The 21,685-nt window shown below is 38.1% G+C and overlaps 1 protein-coding gene across 2 annotated transcripts in view; it reads left to right on the forward strand.

Annotated features, from left to right (window-relative positions):
• Positions 1–21,685, forward strand: part of ADGRG2 (adhesion G protein-coupled receptor G2) — a 57,885-nt gene that overhangs the window by 6,564 nt on the left and 29,636 nt on the right. For both annotated transcript variants that reach the window (XM_039714495.1, XM_039714496.1), the window contains exons 2-3: positions 4,622–4,740; positions 11,727–12,344. In XM_039714495.1, coding sequence (XP_039570429.1) covers positions 4,623–4,740; positions 11,727–12,344 — 736 coding nt within the window. In that variant the 5' untranslated portion in view covers position 4,622. The remainder of the gene's footprint in view (positions 1–4,621; positions 4,741–11,726; positions 12,345–21,685) is intronic.

Raw genomic sequence — 21,685 nt, forward strand, 5'->3', positions numbered from 1 at the left:
ATACCTGGGTAGTTTGATATGTTTCTCTTTCTTGTTTTAGCCTTTTGTTTTAGCCTTCTGTCACCTGGTATAGACTTGAATAAGGCAGAATACCATAGCAGAGCAGCCAGAAGCTTACCATTCATTATTATTCTGCTCTTAAACTGTAGCTGCTATAAGTCTGGGAAATATTTTCATTGAAATCCCAAATTTTAGTAGGGGATGAATACAGAAGGTTGAATGAGACCCAAAGACATGGATGAAATGAGTGTGGCTTAAACAAAGCAGTTTGAGGTGCAGCAGTAGACAGCATGATTGGAAGTAAATGAATGATTGCTTTGGGCCATGATTTCCAACAAAAGTTTCTGTAACCAGATGTTTATGCATTGGCAGTGGGAACCTGCTCTGGCTAAAATTTAGCATAAAAGAACTAATAGTTTATTAAATGTTAAAGATTGCCAGTAAATATGTATTTTCAGCAGGAATTGTGGAATTTGGATGTGAAATTTTTCCAAAAGTGATGTAACAGAATACATTACAGAACACAACTCCTGTATTTATATTTTGCACTTTCTTCGGCTTTAATCCTATGAAAATATATCTGCTGTACTGCAAGGCAAGCAGTTGCTGAGGGTAAGTGCTAAATGTCTCGACTTGTCTGATTTGTCCCCTATGTTGGAAAGTAGTAAAGTGAAATAGCAGGGCATGAACTAATTATTATTAATGATAGGAATACAAACTCCTTTTTTATACCATCTTCCTGTCTTTGTTTCCACGAACACTCTGTAATTTGCAGAGTGTGATATTAATGCAGAACTGCAACGTGTATAACATAACAGACAAACAAAAAATTCCAATTTTTCAAAATATGTTAGTCCATCTGTTTTAAGAAAAGCGCTCTCAATTATGGCTTGACTTTCAAATTAATAAGATGGTGTGAAATGTTGTAATACCTGGGTGCAAGGATGGTCAAAATGAGACACTCTTCGTGGAGAGCAATCAGGTCATAACGGATTTATGCCTGAGCCTTTAATTTCTATTTTCCGAATTTTCATTTTTTCTGCTGACCGTAAAGAAATGTTTTATATTGTCATTTCAGACACTTGGCTTTTTGTAAATAAAAATGTATAACATAACAGACAAACAAAAAAAAGTTCCAATTTTTCAAAATATGTTAGTTCATCTGTTTTAAGAAAAACACTCTCAATTATAGCTTGACTTTCAAATTAATAAGATGGTGTGAAATGTTGTAATACCTGGGTGCAAAGATGTGGATGGTCAAAATGAGACACTCTTCGTGGAGAGCAATCAGGTCATAACGGATTTATGCCTGAGCCTTTAATTTCTATTTTCCGAATTTTCATTTTTTCTGCTGACCGTAAAGAAATGTTTTATATTGTCATTTCAGACACTTGGCTTTTTGTAAATAAAACCCACTTAGTTGTAACTGAGAAAGTGAAGCCAGCTGGTTACATCTTTACCTGAAGTCTGTGCACAGAATTCTTTCCCACACTTGGGTGGCTCAGTAACTGTTGTACTTAATTAGATTTGCTTGATATACACGTGGAAATTTTTCATCCTGCTGCAAAAACTATACATAATTATGCTGGGCTCCCTGAGTCACACTGTATTCATCTATTATGAAGAAGAATACAGATGTTCACTTGAACACAAGAGCAATTAATAACAAATGAAAAGAATCTCTTATGCCTAATTCTGTAATGCTCACAACTATATATCTGCAATTGCATTACTGTTCAGGATCATTAAGAATAAAGATTGAGGATTCTAATACAGAAAAGGGCTAAAATAAGTTTGAGAAGAACATAATGGCCAAATGTTTTGTATCATATGATCTTTATTTGAATAGATATGGTGAAATTGTATTTTATGTCTTGCTTTTGTTCTTAAAAAAATGCACCAAAGATAGCATTTCTTTGGTAGTGTCTAAACAACTTTGTTGCAAAAATAAAGGAACACAAACGTTATTTTCCCAACTCCTTTAATTGTATATTTTATCTGAACATTGGAACAAGTCTTGGACTAGTGTAGCTGTTCAGAGGCTTACAAAAAGTCAGTTGAGCTGACCATGTTAGTATTTCACTTTATATTCCTCTTATCTGGATTTTATTGCTTTGCCTGGGATCATTAATTTTCCTTCATAGCTTTGAATAGTTTTGGAGTTCTTGATGTGACTGTGTTCAGTCAGCAAGAAGCTCTGACTCTGTCCCTACTTGTCTTTGCCAGGCCCATCTCTTGAAGTGAGTACAGTGTCAAAAAACCCCAGATGAGACAAAAACCTAAATGTACAGAAAGTATTTATTGCAGCCTTTTGTTTAAACACGGGACAAATATTAGCAAAGCTCCTTCTGAAATGCCAGAGTTAGAGGAAGGTCCATTCAAACTCCTCAGGGCTACAGAGTGCTCAGGCAGGGTTAGAGTCAGTACCAGGAATTTCTTGGCTCCTGTACTCAAATTTAGGCTTTTGTAATGCCGTTTTTATTTCTGGGGGTGGGACACTAACATCATTGTCTAATGAGCTCTGCCAAACAAAACAGAAGGCATGCTTGGTGGTTCAGGAGTAAACTCTGTCCTAGTCAGCTCATTTCATGTGTATCTGTTTGCAGGACTGAGGCTTAAGGAAAAAAACAAAAAGCAGGGAATGTAGGAGTGTTCTCAATCAGTATCATGTGTGACACAAAGCAAGCAGCTTGCCTCATCACTTACCAGCATCAGTGGCTACACTTGTGGATGCCACTGAGTATTTTTGGGCTCCATCCCATGCACATTTCAACTCTTGGTGTCTAGGTTGTAGAGAAAAGGGATGCTGGAAGTTGTGTTTGTTTTGTTTTCTAAATACATCAATCACTATGGATGGATAATTTAGTGTACAAAAGATTTCCCCATAAAATTGGAGAACAGATATGCAGCTTGGTTTTGCTTGGAAATGACCTAATTTGAGACCAGAATGCGAAATGTAAGTAAGCAAAGAAAGGAAACAGTTTTTGGATGAGCATCTCTTTTAACCCTAGGAAATTACATTGTGAATGCACAGTCCTTGAAGTCATCAGATATATTTAAGCACAACAATTTTCATTATCAGGTTCTTAGGATAATTAATTTAATTCTGCTACTTAGGGTGCTGATGGAATGACTTCATTAATACACAATTTTTAGGCATTCAGAGAAGCAAGCTGAGAACAGGTTTGAACATGTTTCCTGTGGATCTTTAGAAAGCTAGCCCAACATTGACATTTCTGGTGGTTTTTTTTACTTGCTTTTGTTTGGTTTTGATCTGTTCCTGCATAGAAATCTGTATATTCGTTATGACCATTGTTTTAGCATATGATTTGTCAGCTTTTTTTTCTTAATTTCTTAGAAGTATTGCATGTTGCATAATTCTTGAAAACACTGGCAACAATGTTGCAGTGCTCTTTATTTTTAAAAAGCCTTTACTTTAGGTTTCTATGGTATGTTGTGACATGGTTATAATTTATTTGCATGTATGTTTTATCAATTTTTACAGTTTCAATCACTTAGCAACTTCACTGTTTCTTAGTTTATTCCTGTGGCACTTCCCTGGCAGAGTTCAGCCCATAGTAACCATTGTAAATTAATAAATATTTACATTTGGGTGAATCCTGCAAAAACATTACATTTTAGCCTCAACCTCAAAAAAAAAATTTAAACTCCTGAAAGAGTTCACCATTTAGCAATGCCTGAAAAGAAGGAGAGCTACTGCAGCCTGACACAGCACGAGCAGAAGTAGAGTGCAGTTTGTGAGCAGGGTGAGTGCTAACCAATGCACTTGCACATGCACCCAAGTTGTGATGGCCAAGTTAAACTTTTGTGTGGGGCAGAATGCTCTGATCCACCCTAAAACTGATACATGGAAGACACATATATAACGTTTACTGCTTTGCAAGTTTCAATAATCAGCTACAGAACCACTTGCCATTATGTAGCTACACTTTTTTGTATAAGAAAAAAGCACCTGAATGTTTCTTTCAGGATGCAAAATATTCAGATGAACTTTTTTTTTTTTTCCAAAACATCTTAAAACATATTTCATAGAACCGTATCTCTCATAACAGAAAGGTGGTCAAACCAGGTTTTCATGATGTTGTTCATGAACTTGCTGCCCACAGTCGTTTGTGGCTGTTAAAGTGTCACATGAGAGGATGTGTGGGTAGCAGACTGCAGAGATGCTTTCTTACATACTGAGATTTTTAAAGCTTTTGGACAACCTTTCTTTGATTGCTCTGTCAGCTTTTTTTTGGGTTTTATGTTGTTGTGTGTGAATCTTTTGGAGGGGTTTGTTAGTTTTTCAAATGCTGAAAGTCTTATTTGTGCAAGGAGTCATAGCCATGCTTTGATGTGTTTGTAGTCTTTGGAGAAGACTTAGAGCTTGGATAGGTTTTCTTTGGTTTTGGGGTATTTTTTCCTTTCAGCAAACATCTCTTTCTCTCTTAGTGTCTTGACAATATACAGAGCATCTGTGTATTTCTGTGCAATATGTACCCAACAGTATAACAGGATTGAGAAGATTTATGCTTATATTGGAAATATATTTTGTCATAATGTTTGTACATCTACACATTTTCTAGCCATTGTGGTTTATTTATTTATCTGTTTCTTCTAGAATGGTTGCCTGGGGAAAACAGCACTGCTGTGTTGGCAGAATACAGGACATTTTCTTGAGATTCAGGATTGTTCAAGCAGTCCTTTTACTTCAGTTGTTCTTGGCTACAGCAAGCAAAGGTAAGAGAATTTTTTCCTGATTTGTCTAGTGTTGGTATTCTAAATAAATACCATTAGTCTTGATGAATAGAACTTTTGATTATGTTCAACCAGGCAAGTTTTTGCCTCTTGAAAACTAGAGGAAAAACTGTCACTAACAAGAAATGAAACAGTTGGTGCTTAGCATTTTGGATGCTTTGTATGTTTTCATAAAAAATCATTGGTAGTAACTTCTTTTAGGCTGTGGATGAGGAGAGAACCAAAACACAATTTGTAATAACAAGACAAATTATTTTATTGCTGGGGTTTTTTTTGAGCTGGAAGTGTTACTATTTTCAGAACACGTTGTTAAATCTTTTATACTGCTCTTATAAAAACACCACAAGGTCCTTTGAGCTTTGCTGTATTTAGGGTGTGTGTGAGTGTAGAACATCTCCTGCATTGATTTTGGTTGTGGATCAGAATATGGCTAAGGGAAAGGTAGTAAGGCCCAAAACATGTAACAGAAATTAAGTATTTGTAACAGTAAATGAAAAATAAATTCATAAGGTTCTTGTGGAAAACTGACGTAGTGATGCTTTTGTGTATGGTAAAGTAGAATAAAATGAGGTAAAATAATTTGTGTTTTTTCATGGCTAAAAAATTTCAGTTTTTTTTGTAAACTGATGGTCAGTCTGTTACTGCTCTGGACCTCAGCTGATAAGGATAACAGTGCTTGTCATTCATACAGCTTCCTTATGTCAACAGTTTGTAGAGCATTTATCATGTTAATAATGTGCTTAGTGTATTAAAAAAGTCTGACTGTTTTTTGCTGTGTACTTATGACTAGTTTCAGAACCTTCTTTCTGTGTCGTTGCATATTATTTTACTCCAGGTCAGAACTTGCAGTTCTGATTTACTGCCTGAGTTTTTCAATTTAAGCATGCCTGCTTAACAGTGTTGTACAACCAGTGAGGTTTCATGGGTTACAGATTAGACTAGTTTTGTCTCTAATTCTCCAGATGCAGCAACTTTTACAAAATGTTTCTATTGAGACAGAATCTGAGATTCAGGTGATTAATCTACTGCTAAGATGGAGAGGTGTTAACCTCTTGTACTTTAAACAGTAAAAAGGACAGAGCTGTTCAGCAGATGGACAGATGTCGTGGAAGAGTTTTTCCAGGGGAAATTTAACTGTATCTAAAGTTCTGAGGAAGCAAGTAAAGAGGGATTTCATTTCCCACCTTTGTATCACTTAAAGCTGTCATTAGTCATCAAGGAAAGCTAAACTGACACAAGGGTGTGTTTATGTTTTCCTCCTATTTTATTGGGGTATTTTGCTTTTAGGCTGTCAGCAGTTAGTAGTGTCAACAGCATCTCTACTCAGTTCTCTCCTCATCTGAAGTGGCAAAGTATGTTTGTGTTCTCCAAAAAATATGAAGAGAGAAAAACTTCCTGTGTTCTTTTTGATGCTCAGGATGCTGGATAAGGTGATGTTGTTTATCCCCAGCTAAACAAATAGAACTGTGAAAAGGAGGGATGAAATTGATTTTGGGGAAACAGTTCTTAGCTTCAGATTTTTAAAAAACTTCAACAGAACCAAGTGACCCACTCATAGAAAGTTTAGAGTTTTAGGCTTTTTGTAAAAGACAGTTATGAGCTCCAGATGGAATAGGTGAGTATACAAGAGTCTTTTGACATCATTTTAATGGACTGTAGAGAGCCAAATGTGTCACAGGTGGCAAACACTTGCAAGGAAGTTGATAACTATTGTTACTAGTTAAAAGCCAGATTATGCAGACATATAAACTTGTGACTATTTTTATTCAAGAGAATACCTGACTGTATTAATGCTCAGCTGTATACTGATCCAGTGGTTATGAGTAATATAAGGAAAATAACACTGGTGCTTATGTACTGAGAGAATCTGCTCCCATAGGGCTAATTCTTAATACCTACCTAATTCTTAATACCTAATGGCTATCTCTTGTAAAGATGACAATTATCACTGTCTAAAATGTTTAGAAAAAAGAAAGAGATGCATTTTTGGTTTATGTTGTCATTCTCAGAAAGTTCATTTTAAACATTTGGAAGTATGTGCATATGTTTCAGGATTTCTTTTAGGGCTTAAGAGAACATGCTTATTAAATACTTGCTTTCAGCTTAAGTGAAGGCAAAACCCCCAGGTTTTGCATCTCTTAGAGATAAGTATAGTAAGAAGAAAAAAATTTCCTTTCTGACAAGGCTTATGTGCCCAAACACAGCAGAAGACATTGAATTGTCAGCCCATGTTTACTACTGAATGGAGTTTCCTTCACTCCAAGTTGTGTTGTATTTGTTTGTGATTTTTTTTTTTAATTATTATCATTATTTATATTTTCCTTACTCTGGATTTTTCTTACGCTGGAGCTGTTTGAAGCATTCTTTCCATTATGCTCCCTTTCCTGTGCTGTAAAGGTGTGTTCATGGCTACTTTTCTGAAATTATTGCATTGTCTGCATGCAAGGAGACTTCAGGAATGCCTCTGTTAGAGCGCAGGCAGTTCCAGCTCCTCGGTTCCTTGGTCAAGGGTGGGTCACAGCCCACAACCACCATTGCTAGAGGAAGTAAGTGATGATTAACAGATCTTCTAAAGGCTTTACTGTAATGTCATCTCCTGCTTGCAATGCATCCACCCACATGTCAAGGAGACTTAGTCAAGGTAATACTGATGATTAATTCCTAACATAATGCTGTACTGCACTCACTTGGAACAGCAAAGTGCATTTTCTGACTATGATTCCAATTTCCTTTCTGCTTTTTCAGCATTCTTTGGGTAGATAAAGCATATTAAAATTTCCAGCCTTTCTTGCAGCAATTCAGATAGTATTGGTATCTATTCTCTTAATTTTGGCATCTCTTTTTGGCACTTTTCTTTATGACTGTTTAGAGCAAAGTGGTGGGCCATCTTTCCAGTTTCCAGAAGAGTAGACCTTTGTATGTAAACACTTTTCTTAGTTCAAATTAATTCTTCAGGACTTGCATATTGATCAACAGCAGTCTTTTTGGATTATATAAGGCAGACCAGAAGAATCATCAGCAGATTGGTCTCATTTTGCTTAATTTCTGTTATCTATCTGTATTACAACTGTTTTCATCTACAAGTTTGTGTCCACTGTGGCCCCTTGACAACTTCGAAGTCACAATTCCCCTAAAAAATGTAATAGAAATTAGCAGCCCTTTAATCCACGATTGGCATATCAACATTGCTTTAATGCTTAACATGAAATGAAGCCTCTCTCAGAATTCATTCACTTCTAAAATCAAGCCTGCTGATGATACTTCAAGTTTTGATTAGTATTTTTGCTAAGGAATGGAATACCAGTCTGTCAATTTGGATAGTTAACAGTAACTTCAAGTTTTGAAACTGTGTCAGAAAACTTCCCTTACCAGTCAATTTCTACTTAATAATGAAAGACTTGAGCAATTTTTTTATTTGGAAAGACTGTGTCACCAGTATCAGCATGTAACCAGCTGGCTATTTCCTTCATAAAATCGGTTTCCTTATGACATGTCCATGCTGTCAGATGGACATCTGTTTTAATTTTACTTTAAAAGGTAGGTATATTTGAGCCCCCATTTTGAAAAATCTCATATTCTGTGACACCTTACCCTCCCATCCAGTCTTCCTCATCCAGCTTTCAAGTAATTTTAAAAATTAGTTTTCCATACTGAAGTCTTCTTAGCTGGGTATCCCAGATTTTGCTTTCAGACTGACAAGTGGCCAAACTGAATGAGTGAATTCATGCTGCAGGGTTAGGCAAGGGGGGCTTGCTATTGGGTCAAGTATGTCTTTCTTGTCCTTTGCCATTTAGAACCAATCTAAGCATTAACTCACTTCTGCTAGTTAGCATCACAGAGAAACTCTCAAATCTATAGGAAGCAACAAGAATAGGTATCAATGAAACTTTCCATGAAACTGGATTAATATATTTTCTGTTTCAAACATTTCTGGTAGCTTGTACCTATCAAGTTGCACTTGGAAGTTAGGAACTTTCTCCTTGTTTTCCCTTGTTGCTATTGAAAAATAAATTTGAGAGCCTGGAGGTCAAAAGACAGAAAAGTTGTCAGAAGTGGCCTGATGAAAGCTGGTGCTCTGGTTGCCTGAGAACATTACAGAAGAACTGGCTGTGATCTTGACAGCTAACTAGGACTATGAACATAACCTACCCTGGAAAAAAAAAGCCTGATCCAAGTTGCCTGGAAGTTTTTCTTCTTACAGAGGAGCTAATGGAAAAGGTTTTTTCCTGTGTTGGACGATCTTTTTCTGCTTTCCAACCCTGACCAATCATGATTAATCCCATACATCCTCTGGAGCATACAGAAAAGCTGTATATATATGTAATTATATGTATATATATGTAATTATTTCTGCATATATTGATAAATAATTACCTCCTTAAAGGTGTCACTAGTGTGTTCTCTTGCACTGGCTGAACATCTGACAGGCTGTTTCATTTTTCTGTTGTTCCATTTCATGTTCCAAATGAACTTTTTCTTATTTTGTTGCTGCTGTGTGCACCATAAAGCAAGCAGCCATGATAATGGTTATGTGATTCAAGTGTGCATATTTCCACAAAATAAGAGTCAACTCCAAAGGGTTCACATCTACAGCCACAAAAGTCTGTCCTTTCCTGTACTGGGACAATGGAAGAAATTAGTCACCTACAAAAACTGAACAGTTACAATCAAGTTTCAGTGTCTGGGCCATTGTCTGGAAGTTCTTGTTTTATAGGGAAGGTGCCCACTGGACCTGTTGTTTATGAGCAGAGAGGGTTGGTGGATTATGTGAAGGTTGGACGCCTCAGCAACTACAAAATTATTAGCTTTCAATTGTTGGAGACTTGAGGGGACTCAGCAGAACTGCCACCTTGGACTTCTGGAAGGGAGACTGGCATGTTTAGGGGATTGGTTGACAGAATCCTTTGGGAAGCAGCCCTGAAGGGCAAAGGAGTCCAGGAAGGCTGGACATTCTTCTTCAAGAAGGAATTCTCAAAGGGGCAGAAGCAGCTCATCCCCTGCTGAAAGATGAGCCAGTGGGGAAGATGACCAGCCTGGATGAACAGAGAGCTTTGGCTGGAACTCAGGAAAGAAGAGTTCATGACCTTTGGAAGAAGGGGCAGAAAACTCAGGAGGACTACAAGGATGCCTTAAAGTTAGGCAGGGAGAAAATCAGAAGGGCTAAAACCCAAGCAAAATTTAATCTGGCTACTGCCATAAGAACTAAAAATGTTTCTGTAAATACATTAACAACAAAAAGGTGAAAGAGAATCTCCAGCCTTTATTGGGTTGAGGGGGAAATGTGGTGACAAAGAGTGAGGAAAAGGCAGGTGTACTTCACGCTTTCTTTGCTTTAGTCTCAGAATACCCAGCCCACTGAGCTGCAATACAGGGATGAGGAGCAAAATAAATCCTCAGTTGTGTGAGGTTCTGCTGCTCCTCTTCCTCCTGGTTAGCTGATGACAGGAGTGGCAGGGCAGCAGTTCCCCCCTCGAGCTCCCTTGAATCCCAGGTGCCAGGGTCGACGCGTTACACAGGGCAGCACCCGGGTCCCAGGGTAACTTTATTTGATGGTAAAACTTCCCCTCTTCATCCTCGGGACCAGGAACAAGGGGCAGACAAGAACTTATATGTGGGGACAGGTCTCAGGGGAGGGTACAATCTTTAACAAATCAGGAAAATTGGGAGTAAAAAACCAGGCAGGAACCACAAGGTATAAACCAATAAAAATTCCAAGGGAGGAGAACAGTTTCAGTAAACTGATAAAGTTTGGGGAAATAGAAACTAGCAACTAACTGACGAAAAATCTGGGAAAAGGCGGGAACAAAAAAGAAACAGCATAAAGAAACTACCAAATTACAAATCAAACAATAAACCTACTAATAAAACAAAAACCACCCTGCATCAAGGTTCAACAAGGCCAAGTGCCAGGCCCTGTGCTTGGGTTGCAGCAACCCCATGTAGCACTACAGGCTTGGGGAGGAGTGGCTGGAAAACTGCATTATGGAAAAGGATCTGGTGATGTTAGTCAACAGCTGCTGAACATGAGCCAATGTGTGCCCAGGTGGCCAAGAAGGCCAGTGCCATCCTGGCCTGTGTCAGCAATAGTGTGGCAGCAGGAGCAGGGCAGTCATTGTCGCCCTGTACTCAGCACTGGTGAGGCCACATCTCAAATCCTGTATTCAGTTTTGTCATTGTCGCCCTGCACTCAGCACTGGTGAGGCCACATCTCAAATCCTGTATTCAGTTTTGGGCCACTCATTTCAAGAAAGGCATTGAGGTGCTGGAGCATGTCCAGAGAAGGGCAATGGAGCTGGTGAAGAGTCTTGAGTACAAATCTTATGAGGAGCAACTGAGGGACTTGGGGTTGTTTATCCTGGAGAAAATGAGACTCTATTGCTCCCTACCTTAAGGGAGGTTATAGCCAAATGGGGGTCTGTCTCTTCTCTGAAGTAACCAGCAATAGGACAAGAGGAAATGACCTCAGCTTGCACCAGAGGAGGCTTAGATTGGATATGAGGAAACATTTCTTCATGGAAAGGGTTGCTAAACATTGAACCATCATGCAGAGGGAAGGTGTTGAGTCACCATCCTTGGTGGGGCTCAAAAGATGTGTAGATGTGGCACTTGGGGACATGGTTTAGTGGTGGACTTGGCAGTGCTGGATTGACAGTTGGACTCAATGATCTTGGAGGCCTTTTCCAGCCTAAATGATTCTGTGATTCTACATGGTCATCCTTGCTCTTGTGCATAAGTTTTACTTCAAAGTTTTCATGAGCAGCTAGGATTTATTGACTGCCTCCAAATGTGTCACTTCCCTACCACAAAAATAAATCTAAAGGAGTAGGTTACAACATTGTTTCTTAATATGTTGTTTTGAAAATTCCTAGGAAAATACCTAGAAACAGTACTATATGGAAAAATAACTTTTATATAAAGGATCTTTTCTAAGACCTAAAGGTTTTACAAATCACCTTTTCTTTATTTAGATGAGGAGGATTTCCTAGGGCGATACAAAGCCGTCTTTAAGACTGCATGTGAAGATCCTTGGAGTATGTCATCAAGAATTTCTCTGCGTCCCTTGAAAGAATTCCTTGTCTGTGTGCACCTCAAGCTGTATTCCTCAAACAGTCCATGGACAGCATATGTATATGCTGAAAAAACTCTTCATGCCAATCTCTCTGCAAATAAGTATGACCTTGGACTTACAGGAGATCGTGGCAAATTGAAGATATGGTTGTTTGGAAAACAAATAAGCACAACAGTAAGACTTCGTAAAAACACTTGGAACCAAATATGTATCCAGTGGAAAAGTGACAATGAGGAGGTGAAGGTATTCATAAATGGAACGGAAAAATTGCACAAGAAACTAAATGGGAAAGTTTATTTGCCTGGAAAAGGCCAGTTCTTACTTGGCTGTTCAAAGTTGCAAGGTACAGCTGCAACACCTCGCCAGGGTATGACTGGGGAGCTGTACCTTTTCAGAATGTGGGACAAGGCAAATATAACACAATCTAAGGACTGCCAGGATAGTGGTGTTATACGCTGGAGAAAGGAGGATTGGACCTATAGCAAGACAATAGAAGAGGATAACTCTTTGCAATGTGGTAAGTACCACTGCACTGCTTTTGAAATAGTAATTCAGTCAAAAGTTGATCTAAGTGTATCTGGCATTTCACTTCCAGATTTTACAAAGTCTCAGTCTATTAATAATTTCTAAAACCAAAATCAAATTCTTGATGAGATCATGTGAGGACGTGCAACTTTGGCTAATTTTTATCCAAACAAAAGTACAGCATCAGTCCTTTAAAAACTTTCAACTTGCTTCAACTTCTCTGTCTATCAACCATTTGTATAATATGAGAGCAGGATACATGCAACTAAGACTCCTTGGAGTACTGGGGCATGTATCAACTTCTTCTTAAAATAATTAATTTTCACATTTTCTGTTTGGGGAATAAATACAGAGGAAAGCATTGCTAGTTCTCATTCTGCACATTTGCTGGGACAAAACTTCAATGAGGGCAACTTTTGCCTGCTTCAACAGGCAAATTACATCTTCAGCTGGTAGGGTCTACATCTGCAAAAAATTATAGGAGGATCCAATTTCTTTATCAGTATCAGCAATGTCTCCTTTATTAAAATGACCAAATGGTTTCTCACACATTTCTCAAATTTTCCTTCTTCCCTGAAAAAGAACTGTAAAATCCTTTGAATCAAACCAATCCAAGATTTTATTTTCAGAGAAACTGAGTTCAGGCAAGAGAATAATCCTTTTTTTAGCTTTTGGTATCATATCTGTTGGTAAAAACTCGAATCAAGCTTTGATGGAATACAATTTATGAATCATAGGAAATTATATTATCCCCTAGGAGATTTTAATGTGACTAGCTCAATTATTGTTTCCTAGAATTTTTATATAACATCAGTGATTCAGTTTAAATGTGGCACCAGTCTTAATCTTCATCACCTTTATCCTTAAAAAATGTACCTATTTACTCCAAGCAGATTCAAAAATATCTTTTGTCTATGTAATCTTATAACCACTGCCTGACTGGATTCAAAGTCTCTTAGTAAGGACAGTAAAACAAGGTGACAAGGTTTCTTTTTCTGGGAGAGAAAGAAATCTGTCCAACAACCCAGGACTCATGGAGAGTGCTGCTAGCAGTGTTTGTAATGAATGAAATGCCTTTGCTAGCCTTGATGCTGTAGTTGGGAGCACATCTTCTCTCTTGGGTTGTGTGACCTGGGAATGGAGCTGAAGAAAGGATGTCTTTCTTTTACTTATGCCTGGCTGTGCTTGAAGGAACACAGTCCTAAGGCTGAAAGGAGGAACATTCTGTCTACGAGACATACAAAGGAAGTCTGAGAGAGGTATGTCTGTCTGGACAGTGGGGAAAACTCCTTTCTACAAGAGGAGGTATGTATTCTACGAGATATACAAAGGAAGTCTGAGAGAGGTATGTCTGTCTGGACAGTGGGGAAAATCTCATTCAGAGTGGAGCATCTGATTGTCTTTTACTGATGCACAGAAGGGAGAAACTCCTTGTTTTCTGTTCCAGCAGTTTCTGCCCTGAATGTTGAGCATTCCTGACCATCACAGGGCAGCTTGATCAGGCAATGCCCATCTCCAGCCCTAACTGGTTAATGATTTTAGAATTCATGATTTAGTGGTTTGTGGAATCTTTTGTTTACCTGCAAGAGCTCTCCTAGTGAGTATGTAAGATGCATGGTTTCCAAAGCTTTGTTGCTTAGCCAGACTGAATAAGTATGCTGACATGGGTTTGTTTCAGTATAGAGACCATCTCTACTGCCAGATATAAATTAACTCCTCTAGATAACTTGGGGCATTAACAGCTTTTCAAAGAGATTTTGCTGGAATTTTTTTACAGTTAATTTGCCTCCCTTCAATAATCGATGCATTTTAGCTGAATACCCCCAAGTCATCCTGTGAAAAGAATGTATTTAGCAAATACCAGTCCAACAGATAACAAAGGTTTTACAGTAGAAATATCTAATAGTCTGTGTCAGCTGATTTTAATTGGTGCTGCTGCTACTCTTACAATCTGATTTCTTTCAGTAAGTTCCTCTGAACACCCATGTAAAAATTACCTGATTTGAGAAGCTTCTCTGTTTTGTGTTAAAGCAGAAGGACTTTGAGTAGTAAGTCTGCAGAAGGATCTAATTTTACATCTGCAATGAACATAACTGGCAAAGGGCTAAAGTTTAGGAAAGTCCTCTGTAGGCACAAAAGGTCAAAAGGAAGTGGTTCATTAGAGTCATAAGTGTGCCGGAGGACAAGTTTCAGAAATTTTTTTTGTGACCTGGTTGGCACTTTGTGCCTACATCAATCAATTATTTGTAAAATGTTACGTCAAAGGCTACCGTAATTTCTGTGGTTTCTTCTTTGCTTAACCACTCAAAGCCTTTGTGCAGTGCAAGCCATTGTCTAATTGGTGTCTCATCAGCAGTGATCCATTCCATTAATAAGTCTAGATTTACTTAGCATTAGTTTTCCTGCCATTGTTTTTGTTGACTCTTCTGATTCTTTTACTTTAGGTTTTATAAATTATTTTTGTGGAATTTTTTCAAATTACCAAAAATTTATTAATTTTTTTTCTTAAATATTTGAGGTCTAAAAGGATCAAAATCCTGGTTGTGGTAAGGCTCACACACATGCTTAGCATTTAAAGGTATGCTCAACTTTAACAAAGTAACTTGCTCCCCAGAAGTGGCTGGGATTACCTTTGGGATTACCTAGCTACATATTTTATGCATCTGAAGATTTGCAAGAAAGGACATATCTGACTGCTTCCCGCTGTGTGATGAGGCTGATCACATTTCAGGGTCTAATGGCTCTCAATAGTGAACATTTATATCTGAGTTAAAGATGAGACTCTTGCTCCTTCCAGTGACAGAGTCTTCTGGTTCTCCTGCTTGGTGTGGCCACTGCTCACTGAGCAGGTGTAAATACTGCAGGCAGGGCCAGAGAGGGAAGGAGGTCATGCACTTGGTGTGTCACTGACCTTCCCTGTACATTCTTCATGTTCCTTTGATAATTCCCCTCTTGCTGAGAGTAAGGAGTGGAATAACAGTTGTGATATAGAGAGAAGAGTGCAGGTTGAATGTCTCTCTTTACAGATCACCTCCTGGTATTTAAAAATGCCTAAGTGAAGAAAGATGTGCTTACTATTCCATATTCCCACCATGGAAAATTTCTTCATCTTGTTCCTTGATGAATGATTCCTCTGTAGCTATATACTTTAATGTGAACAGTATGAATGATGTCACTCTGTATAATCCAAGAAAAAAGTCTACTAAGTAATCTAAAGTTTGGGGTGATTTAAGAGAAAATAAATGAGTTTAAAGTGCTAAATTCTTGAAAAGAAACTCTAATTACCTGTAAGTATCAGATCTTCTATTGTCATTTTTACATGTGATATTTTTAAGTTGCCTTTAACAATAACGTCACAGTGAAATGCACTGTTTAAACATTAATCATTTCAGTTATACATTAAACAGTAACTTTCTTAATCCAAATACAAATATCCTAACTCTTACACTGTGCATTTATGCAAGGAGCACAGATATGATGGGATATCTTTAACAAATTTCAATGCATAAATAAAATAGATGAGCTGGGACATGGCTGTAAATAGTATCACTGCTGTCTCATTTGTGATATTGATGCTGTAACTTTTAGCCTGTTGCTTTTGGTTGTTTTTTATCCTAATTAAAATTCAGTGCGTATATTGTGGCATTTTTGATTTCTCTAAACTGTCCAAACTTCAAGATTAAGATGCTGCCTTCTCTTTTTCACATACCCTTTTTGACTTTCAATATTGCTGAGCCTGCTACTGGTGTTGCTGGAGGGGGTTTCCACACTTCTGGGTACAGAGCAATTTAACGCTGATAGGAGAAATGGGAAGTGACCCAGTGTGACTATTTTGCCTCTGCATTCTTAAGGAAGAGAAAAACTTCAGTTTGGGCTTTTGTTCTAGTTTGCAGATGTGGTATTAGGTAGGTATTAGGCTCATGTAATCCCGTTTAAAGATTTCCCATTGTGTGCCCATCTGAAGACAGGATCACCTTTCCTGGAAGGGAGGGTGGAGTCTTAACACTTTACATCCTCAGAGAAGAAATGGAAATGCAGCTGTCCTGCATCCACTCATGCAGTCTGCATCCCAGTCTGTTGGGTACCAAACCTTTGGCTGTATTATCATGTTTACTGAGTGAATCATGAATGCAGATGATGAAAAAGCAAATTTTTTTCCCCCCCAAGAACTGTAAGGATAGAATACTAAAGAAACCTCTAGAAGATCTTGAAGGAAATGTGATGGGGAAAAATACCTAACTCTGGAATGCCTTTTTGATGAGTCATGTGCCTCTTTACTTTGTACCTATTAACAGAATATGTTTGACGTTGCCTTTCTTAGCTCTCGTTCCCTCCCTCTCCTGTGATTCCAAACAAAGTGGCTTTTTGGAAATCAGCCTTCCAGAGAAGTGGTAATTTCATTCACCTCAGTATCTAATGTACAGCTTTCCACAAACAGATTTCTTACAAGTAGTGAAACATCAAAGCTGAGTTAAAAATACTGAGCCTAAATTTTCTGTTAAAGTTACTAAAATGAACTAGCCCAAGTGACCGAGCCCGATGTGAACAACTTCTGGCTTTTGTTTTTGTCTAGGGGCCAGTGATAATTCATCCTTTCTTCCATGGTGCCACCACAGGCCATCAGAGCAGATACAAGGTGTCATGAGGGACACCAAAACATAAAACTAAGATTGCACTTAAATTTTATCCTATGAACTTATATACAATGTGCCTCAAAATCTACCTTACATAGAAAGTCAAAATAGGTTAATGTTTCCAGTGTGCAACTAACTAACAACTGTAAACTTGTGAAGGATTTTTATGTGTTACTGTTATTAATACTTTGTGTGACAGAATGGTTCATTTGGCAGAACATTTATTCAGCTGTAAGGTTTTTAATTGTTAAAGGGACCCAATCTCTTAATGGAAAATATGGATTTAATTTGAATAGGAGAATGGAATGTCATATTTCCAGTGCCTGTTTCTGCAAATAATTAGGTTTTAGAACAGCACCATTTTGAAATTTTGCTGTTTAAGCTACTCAGTTTTGTTCATGAACAAGTCTTGTAAAATGCATTTTACAAGTCCTGGGCATCTTCATTTCTCTGAATGCAAATGGAATGCAGTGGTTGCTGCACAATTCTGGTAACTGCTGTAACAAACAGGTTAACTATTGCCCGTAAAAATATTTAGCAGAGGACCTGTACAGACTTAAAAATTGCAATGTGGAATTGACATTTTAAGTCTTAAATGCTTGTAATTGCACAACCCAGGAAGTGATACTAGATATCTATTTGGAATTAAAAGATTGGCTTTGGCCTTTCTGGTGGGAATTCTTCATGCAAATCAGTTCTCCTGACTTACTCAGTTGAATTTTTGGTGAAAAAACTTTTGGCACAGTAAGTGTGCTGTAATTTCATATTTAGAAAATCTAATTTTTATATACGTCCTTGTATTTTTATTTTTATGTGTAAGTCAAAACTGATCTTAGCAGGAATATACAGTCATGATTGTCTCATGTCATTCTGTGGTGACAGCCAAGTACTAGGCTTCAAGAGACCAAATTATGTAGCCACCAAGGTGTCCCTTGGGATTCTTCCATTTGCTGTTATGTGTTTGTGAGAGCTGAACATAGTCAAGACTACCTGTACTTTGAACAAAGTGGCCTGGGTACTAATACAAACTGTTGTCATTTTTTGCATGCTTTTCAATTAATATAAGTAAAATTTTAGTCACTTAATTCCATAAATCTCTCCTCTAGGCCCTACACATATAAGTCCAGGAATGTATGTTTATGTGCCAGGAATGCTCTTGTTCTTCTATGGATTGGCAGTGGGCTGTTGCTGCTCCTCAGTTGCTACTCCTCAGTGTTCAGTGTCTGTTTGGTGTCTGGAGCTGACGAGGAAGCAGCTGCCTTGCATTCTCTCCCGTGTTTCCTGAGACAGAGGCCAGCTGGCACCACCTTTCACTCTGCCCCTCCTCACTTATGGCACAGGCTGGCCAGGGGAGACTTGAGCTCACTAAATTTCAGACCCTTTCTCCTCTAAGGAATTCTGCCCCTCCTCACCTATGGCCCAGGCTGGGCAGGGGGACTGTCCAACGGGGAGACTTGAGCTCACTAAATTTCAGACTCTTTCTCCTCTGAGGAAAGCCCAATAGTTGCTTGCCCCATCTCAGGCTTGCTCAAAGGATGCTTTCTGCAAAGGTGTGAAGGAGATCATGAAGTGTTAGGTAAAAGAGCATTAATCAGCAGCAGCACTGTTCCCCTGAGACAGGGGGACAAGAAACTGCTGCCAGTAATGTTGTTCTTGCACTAAATTGTTGTCAGCAGCCAGGTTCCAGCTGCTTCTCACTTCTCCACCCTGGAAAAACTGAACTGCTTCTCACCGACTGCATTGCCCAAAGACAGGTGAATCAGAAATGGTGTTGCATTTCTAAAAAATTTAAGAAAGGGTGTACTGCTCATAAGTTAGATTGAAGGTAGGGAGAAGAAAAGGATCTTTTTTCATTATCACACTTGGAGATACACAGATACAGAATGCTGTACACCTTTCATGCTTTAAGGGCTGTGTCCTGTGCCTGAGCTACTGAACAAATTATACACTTTGAGTGACAGTGCTTTTGCTGTAGGCACCAGAACCATCTGTCCCATCTTGGTTACTGTGTTACAAAACCTCCTTCTGCCTTTCTTTCCCTTTCACTGAATTAATTTGTCAATTCTGCTTTGCTTGGTGGAACAGCTTCAGCAGGATATGTGGAGACCATCCCATCCTAAAAGATCCTAAAAGTAGCCTGAGAATTAAAAGCTGTCATGCTAAGGAATGCTGTAAGCACAGGGCTGTTTTTTCAGACAGGGCCAGGTACTGGTGTCTCTCAGAGCTACATCAGCTTGCACGCCTCGCCGTGAGTACTGTTAATAGGTGCCACTCTGGAGCTGCTGAAGTTACCCTGGCTCCCATTGTCAGACAAAGCCATTGGGAAATGAAGGTTATCACAATGTTTGCAGCTGTGGTGAGAGCTGCTAAACCAGTTCCATACCTGTGGAACACAGATGGGATTCCCAGGTCATGACTATTTGTGTCAGAACAGTTCAAAGTGATATGAAGACAGTAAGGGACTTGCTGCTTTTGTTTCTAATCATGCATGTTAGCAACAGAAACTGGTGCTTATCGCATTTAATCAAGTTGCCTTTTCCCTCAGAAAAGAAACCAAACAGTTCTTGTGGGGGCCTATTCTATCTACCTTGCAACAAAAGCAAGGAATAGCACTGCCTATCTAATTACTGTTTGAATCTTTAAGAGTGTTTTCCATTAGAGAAAATGTAGCAAAGTATTATTACAATGTGTAATCCTTTGTTTTGGAACAGGATATGTTAGTTATATTGATTTGGTGATCCTAAACTAACAGTGTTGCAAATAAAATTCATAAAGCAAATAAATGGAAGTTTCACGTATGTAAGGATTTTCATGCTCTTATCAATAGTAAACAACCTAAGGGCAATAAATTTTCTGTTAGCTTGTAACTAACACATCTTGAGTTGGTTTAGTTTCATTTTTACATGCCAACTTTAGGGATATTTTGGATTGAACTCTGATCCTTCTCCAAAGAAATCCATTCACTTCCTTTTCTTGTTCTTAAACACAACAAAGGAGGAAGATTAACAAATAAATTATATATGAGTCTTTCCTCCTTTCTTTATGCAAAGGTGATTCTGATTAAAGACTTGGTTAATGAACTTATAGCTGGACCTTGATAAGTCCGTACTCAAGCCTTGACAAGTCTCATACTCATGGATAATTTCTGGCAACTGTTGGCTTATGAATATTGTGCTGAAAAAGAAGTCATGGTTAGACTGGTGTCCATAAAAAAAGTGCTTCAGATTATGCATGCCATCAGCAGCTGCTGCATTTGCCAGCTCCATGTTCGTGGCTGTGTTTAGCTTATTTTACTCCCTGTGCTGCTAGACGTGCTATTAAAAGCATTTGGCATTTTTGCAGTGCACTGTCTTTTTACTCACCTGCAAAACTAAATATGTTCATGAACAATTTTTGTATCTACCTCAGGGTAGCACTTGTATTCTCAAAAATTCACAAGGTGGTTGAAGGGATATGGAGGATGCAAAAGACACCTTGTATATAGCAAGACTGTCTCCACTGATTCCAAAAGACTTTGTGAGAAAGATCTTAAAGTTAGATTCCATGTAAAGATTCTATTTTTCAAATGGGCAGAAAAAACAGTGTGGTGGTGTTTGCTCTGTATTCACATGGGTTCCTTTTGAGAATTTAATTTCCTCCAGAGCTTTTTTTTGGAGATAAGGGCTTTTTCACTGATTAAGACAGGATTAGTAACAGGTACTTTTGGAGGTAGAATTTACTTTCTGTGGTAGGAAAGTCAGATTGCCCACCTGTGGAAGAATGCTTCCTTCTCTAACCAGAAGTTCAGTCAATTATCTTTATTCACCCCATTCTACCTGATAAAAGTATGTACTGTTTGAACAATACAGAATAGTTTTATCTGACTACTGCTTCAGTTCTGCATATTAAACTTGGTATTGTCTTTGTGTTGTATTAAGGGTCTTCGCTAAGTCTACAGTAGGTGCAAAGAATATAATTTTATAGAATCTGTAATTTTTAATCACTTTACAATGATAAAGTAACAGCACTTGTACATAAGAGCTCTAGAACACTTACCTTACATGAATATGTGAATATGTATTTTATCTGGACTTACTATATAATGACAAGTCCTGATTTTCCTGAAAAATTACTATAAAAATTAGGGTTATATCCATATTTTCATGATCTATCAAGTTCACACAGTTTTAGTTGTCAAAAAGAGCAATTTTACTTTTCTGTAAGCAGAATCCTCGTTGTCTCAAAAGAGATTCAATGAAACTTTGTTTTTTCTTTACTGAAAGAGTTTAAATTCAGTAGGCTGATATGGATAAAGGTGTGCATTTTTACTTATGTTTTAACTTGATTGGTATGCATTGTTTTACTAAGAATTTTGATTCTGTGTCTCTTTCTTCTGCATAAGAAAATTTCTACCCAGGATGTAAATTAACTAAAATTTATTAAATGTAAATTAACAGTTTCACGGAAAACTCCTGAAGGATTGTAGTGCAATTATTTCAATTGCCATGTATTCATCCTGCCATATTTCAGAGTTGCATTTAGCTTCACGCACTGTGTGACATTCAGCAAAAATGAGCTGGCTTTTTTCATCATGTCTAGCTCTCATATTGTCTCTGACTTCAGATCATTGGTCCCAGTATTCCAGCATTGGGGTATCCAGGCAGCAACCTGCTTACCTGGCTGGCAGCTGTCATCTTTGTGCATCTCACACCTTGCTCAG

The sequence above is a fragment of the Passer montanus genome, unplaced genomic scaffold (genome assembly GCF_014805655.1).
Source record: "Passer montanus isolate IOZ18808 unplaced genomic scaffold, ASM1480565v1 scaffold3, whole genome shotgun sequence".
In the NCBI taxonomy this organism is placed as follows: Eukaryota; Metazoa; Chordata; class Aves; order Passeriformes; family Passeridae; genus Passer; species Passer montanus.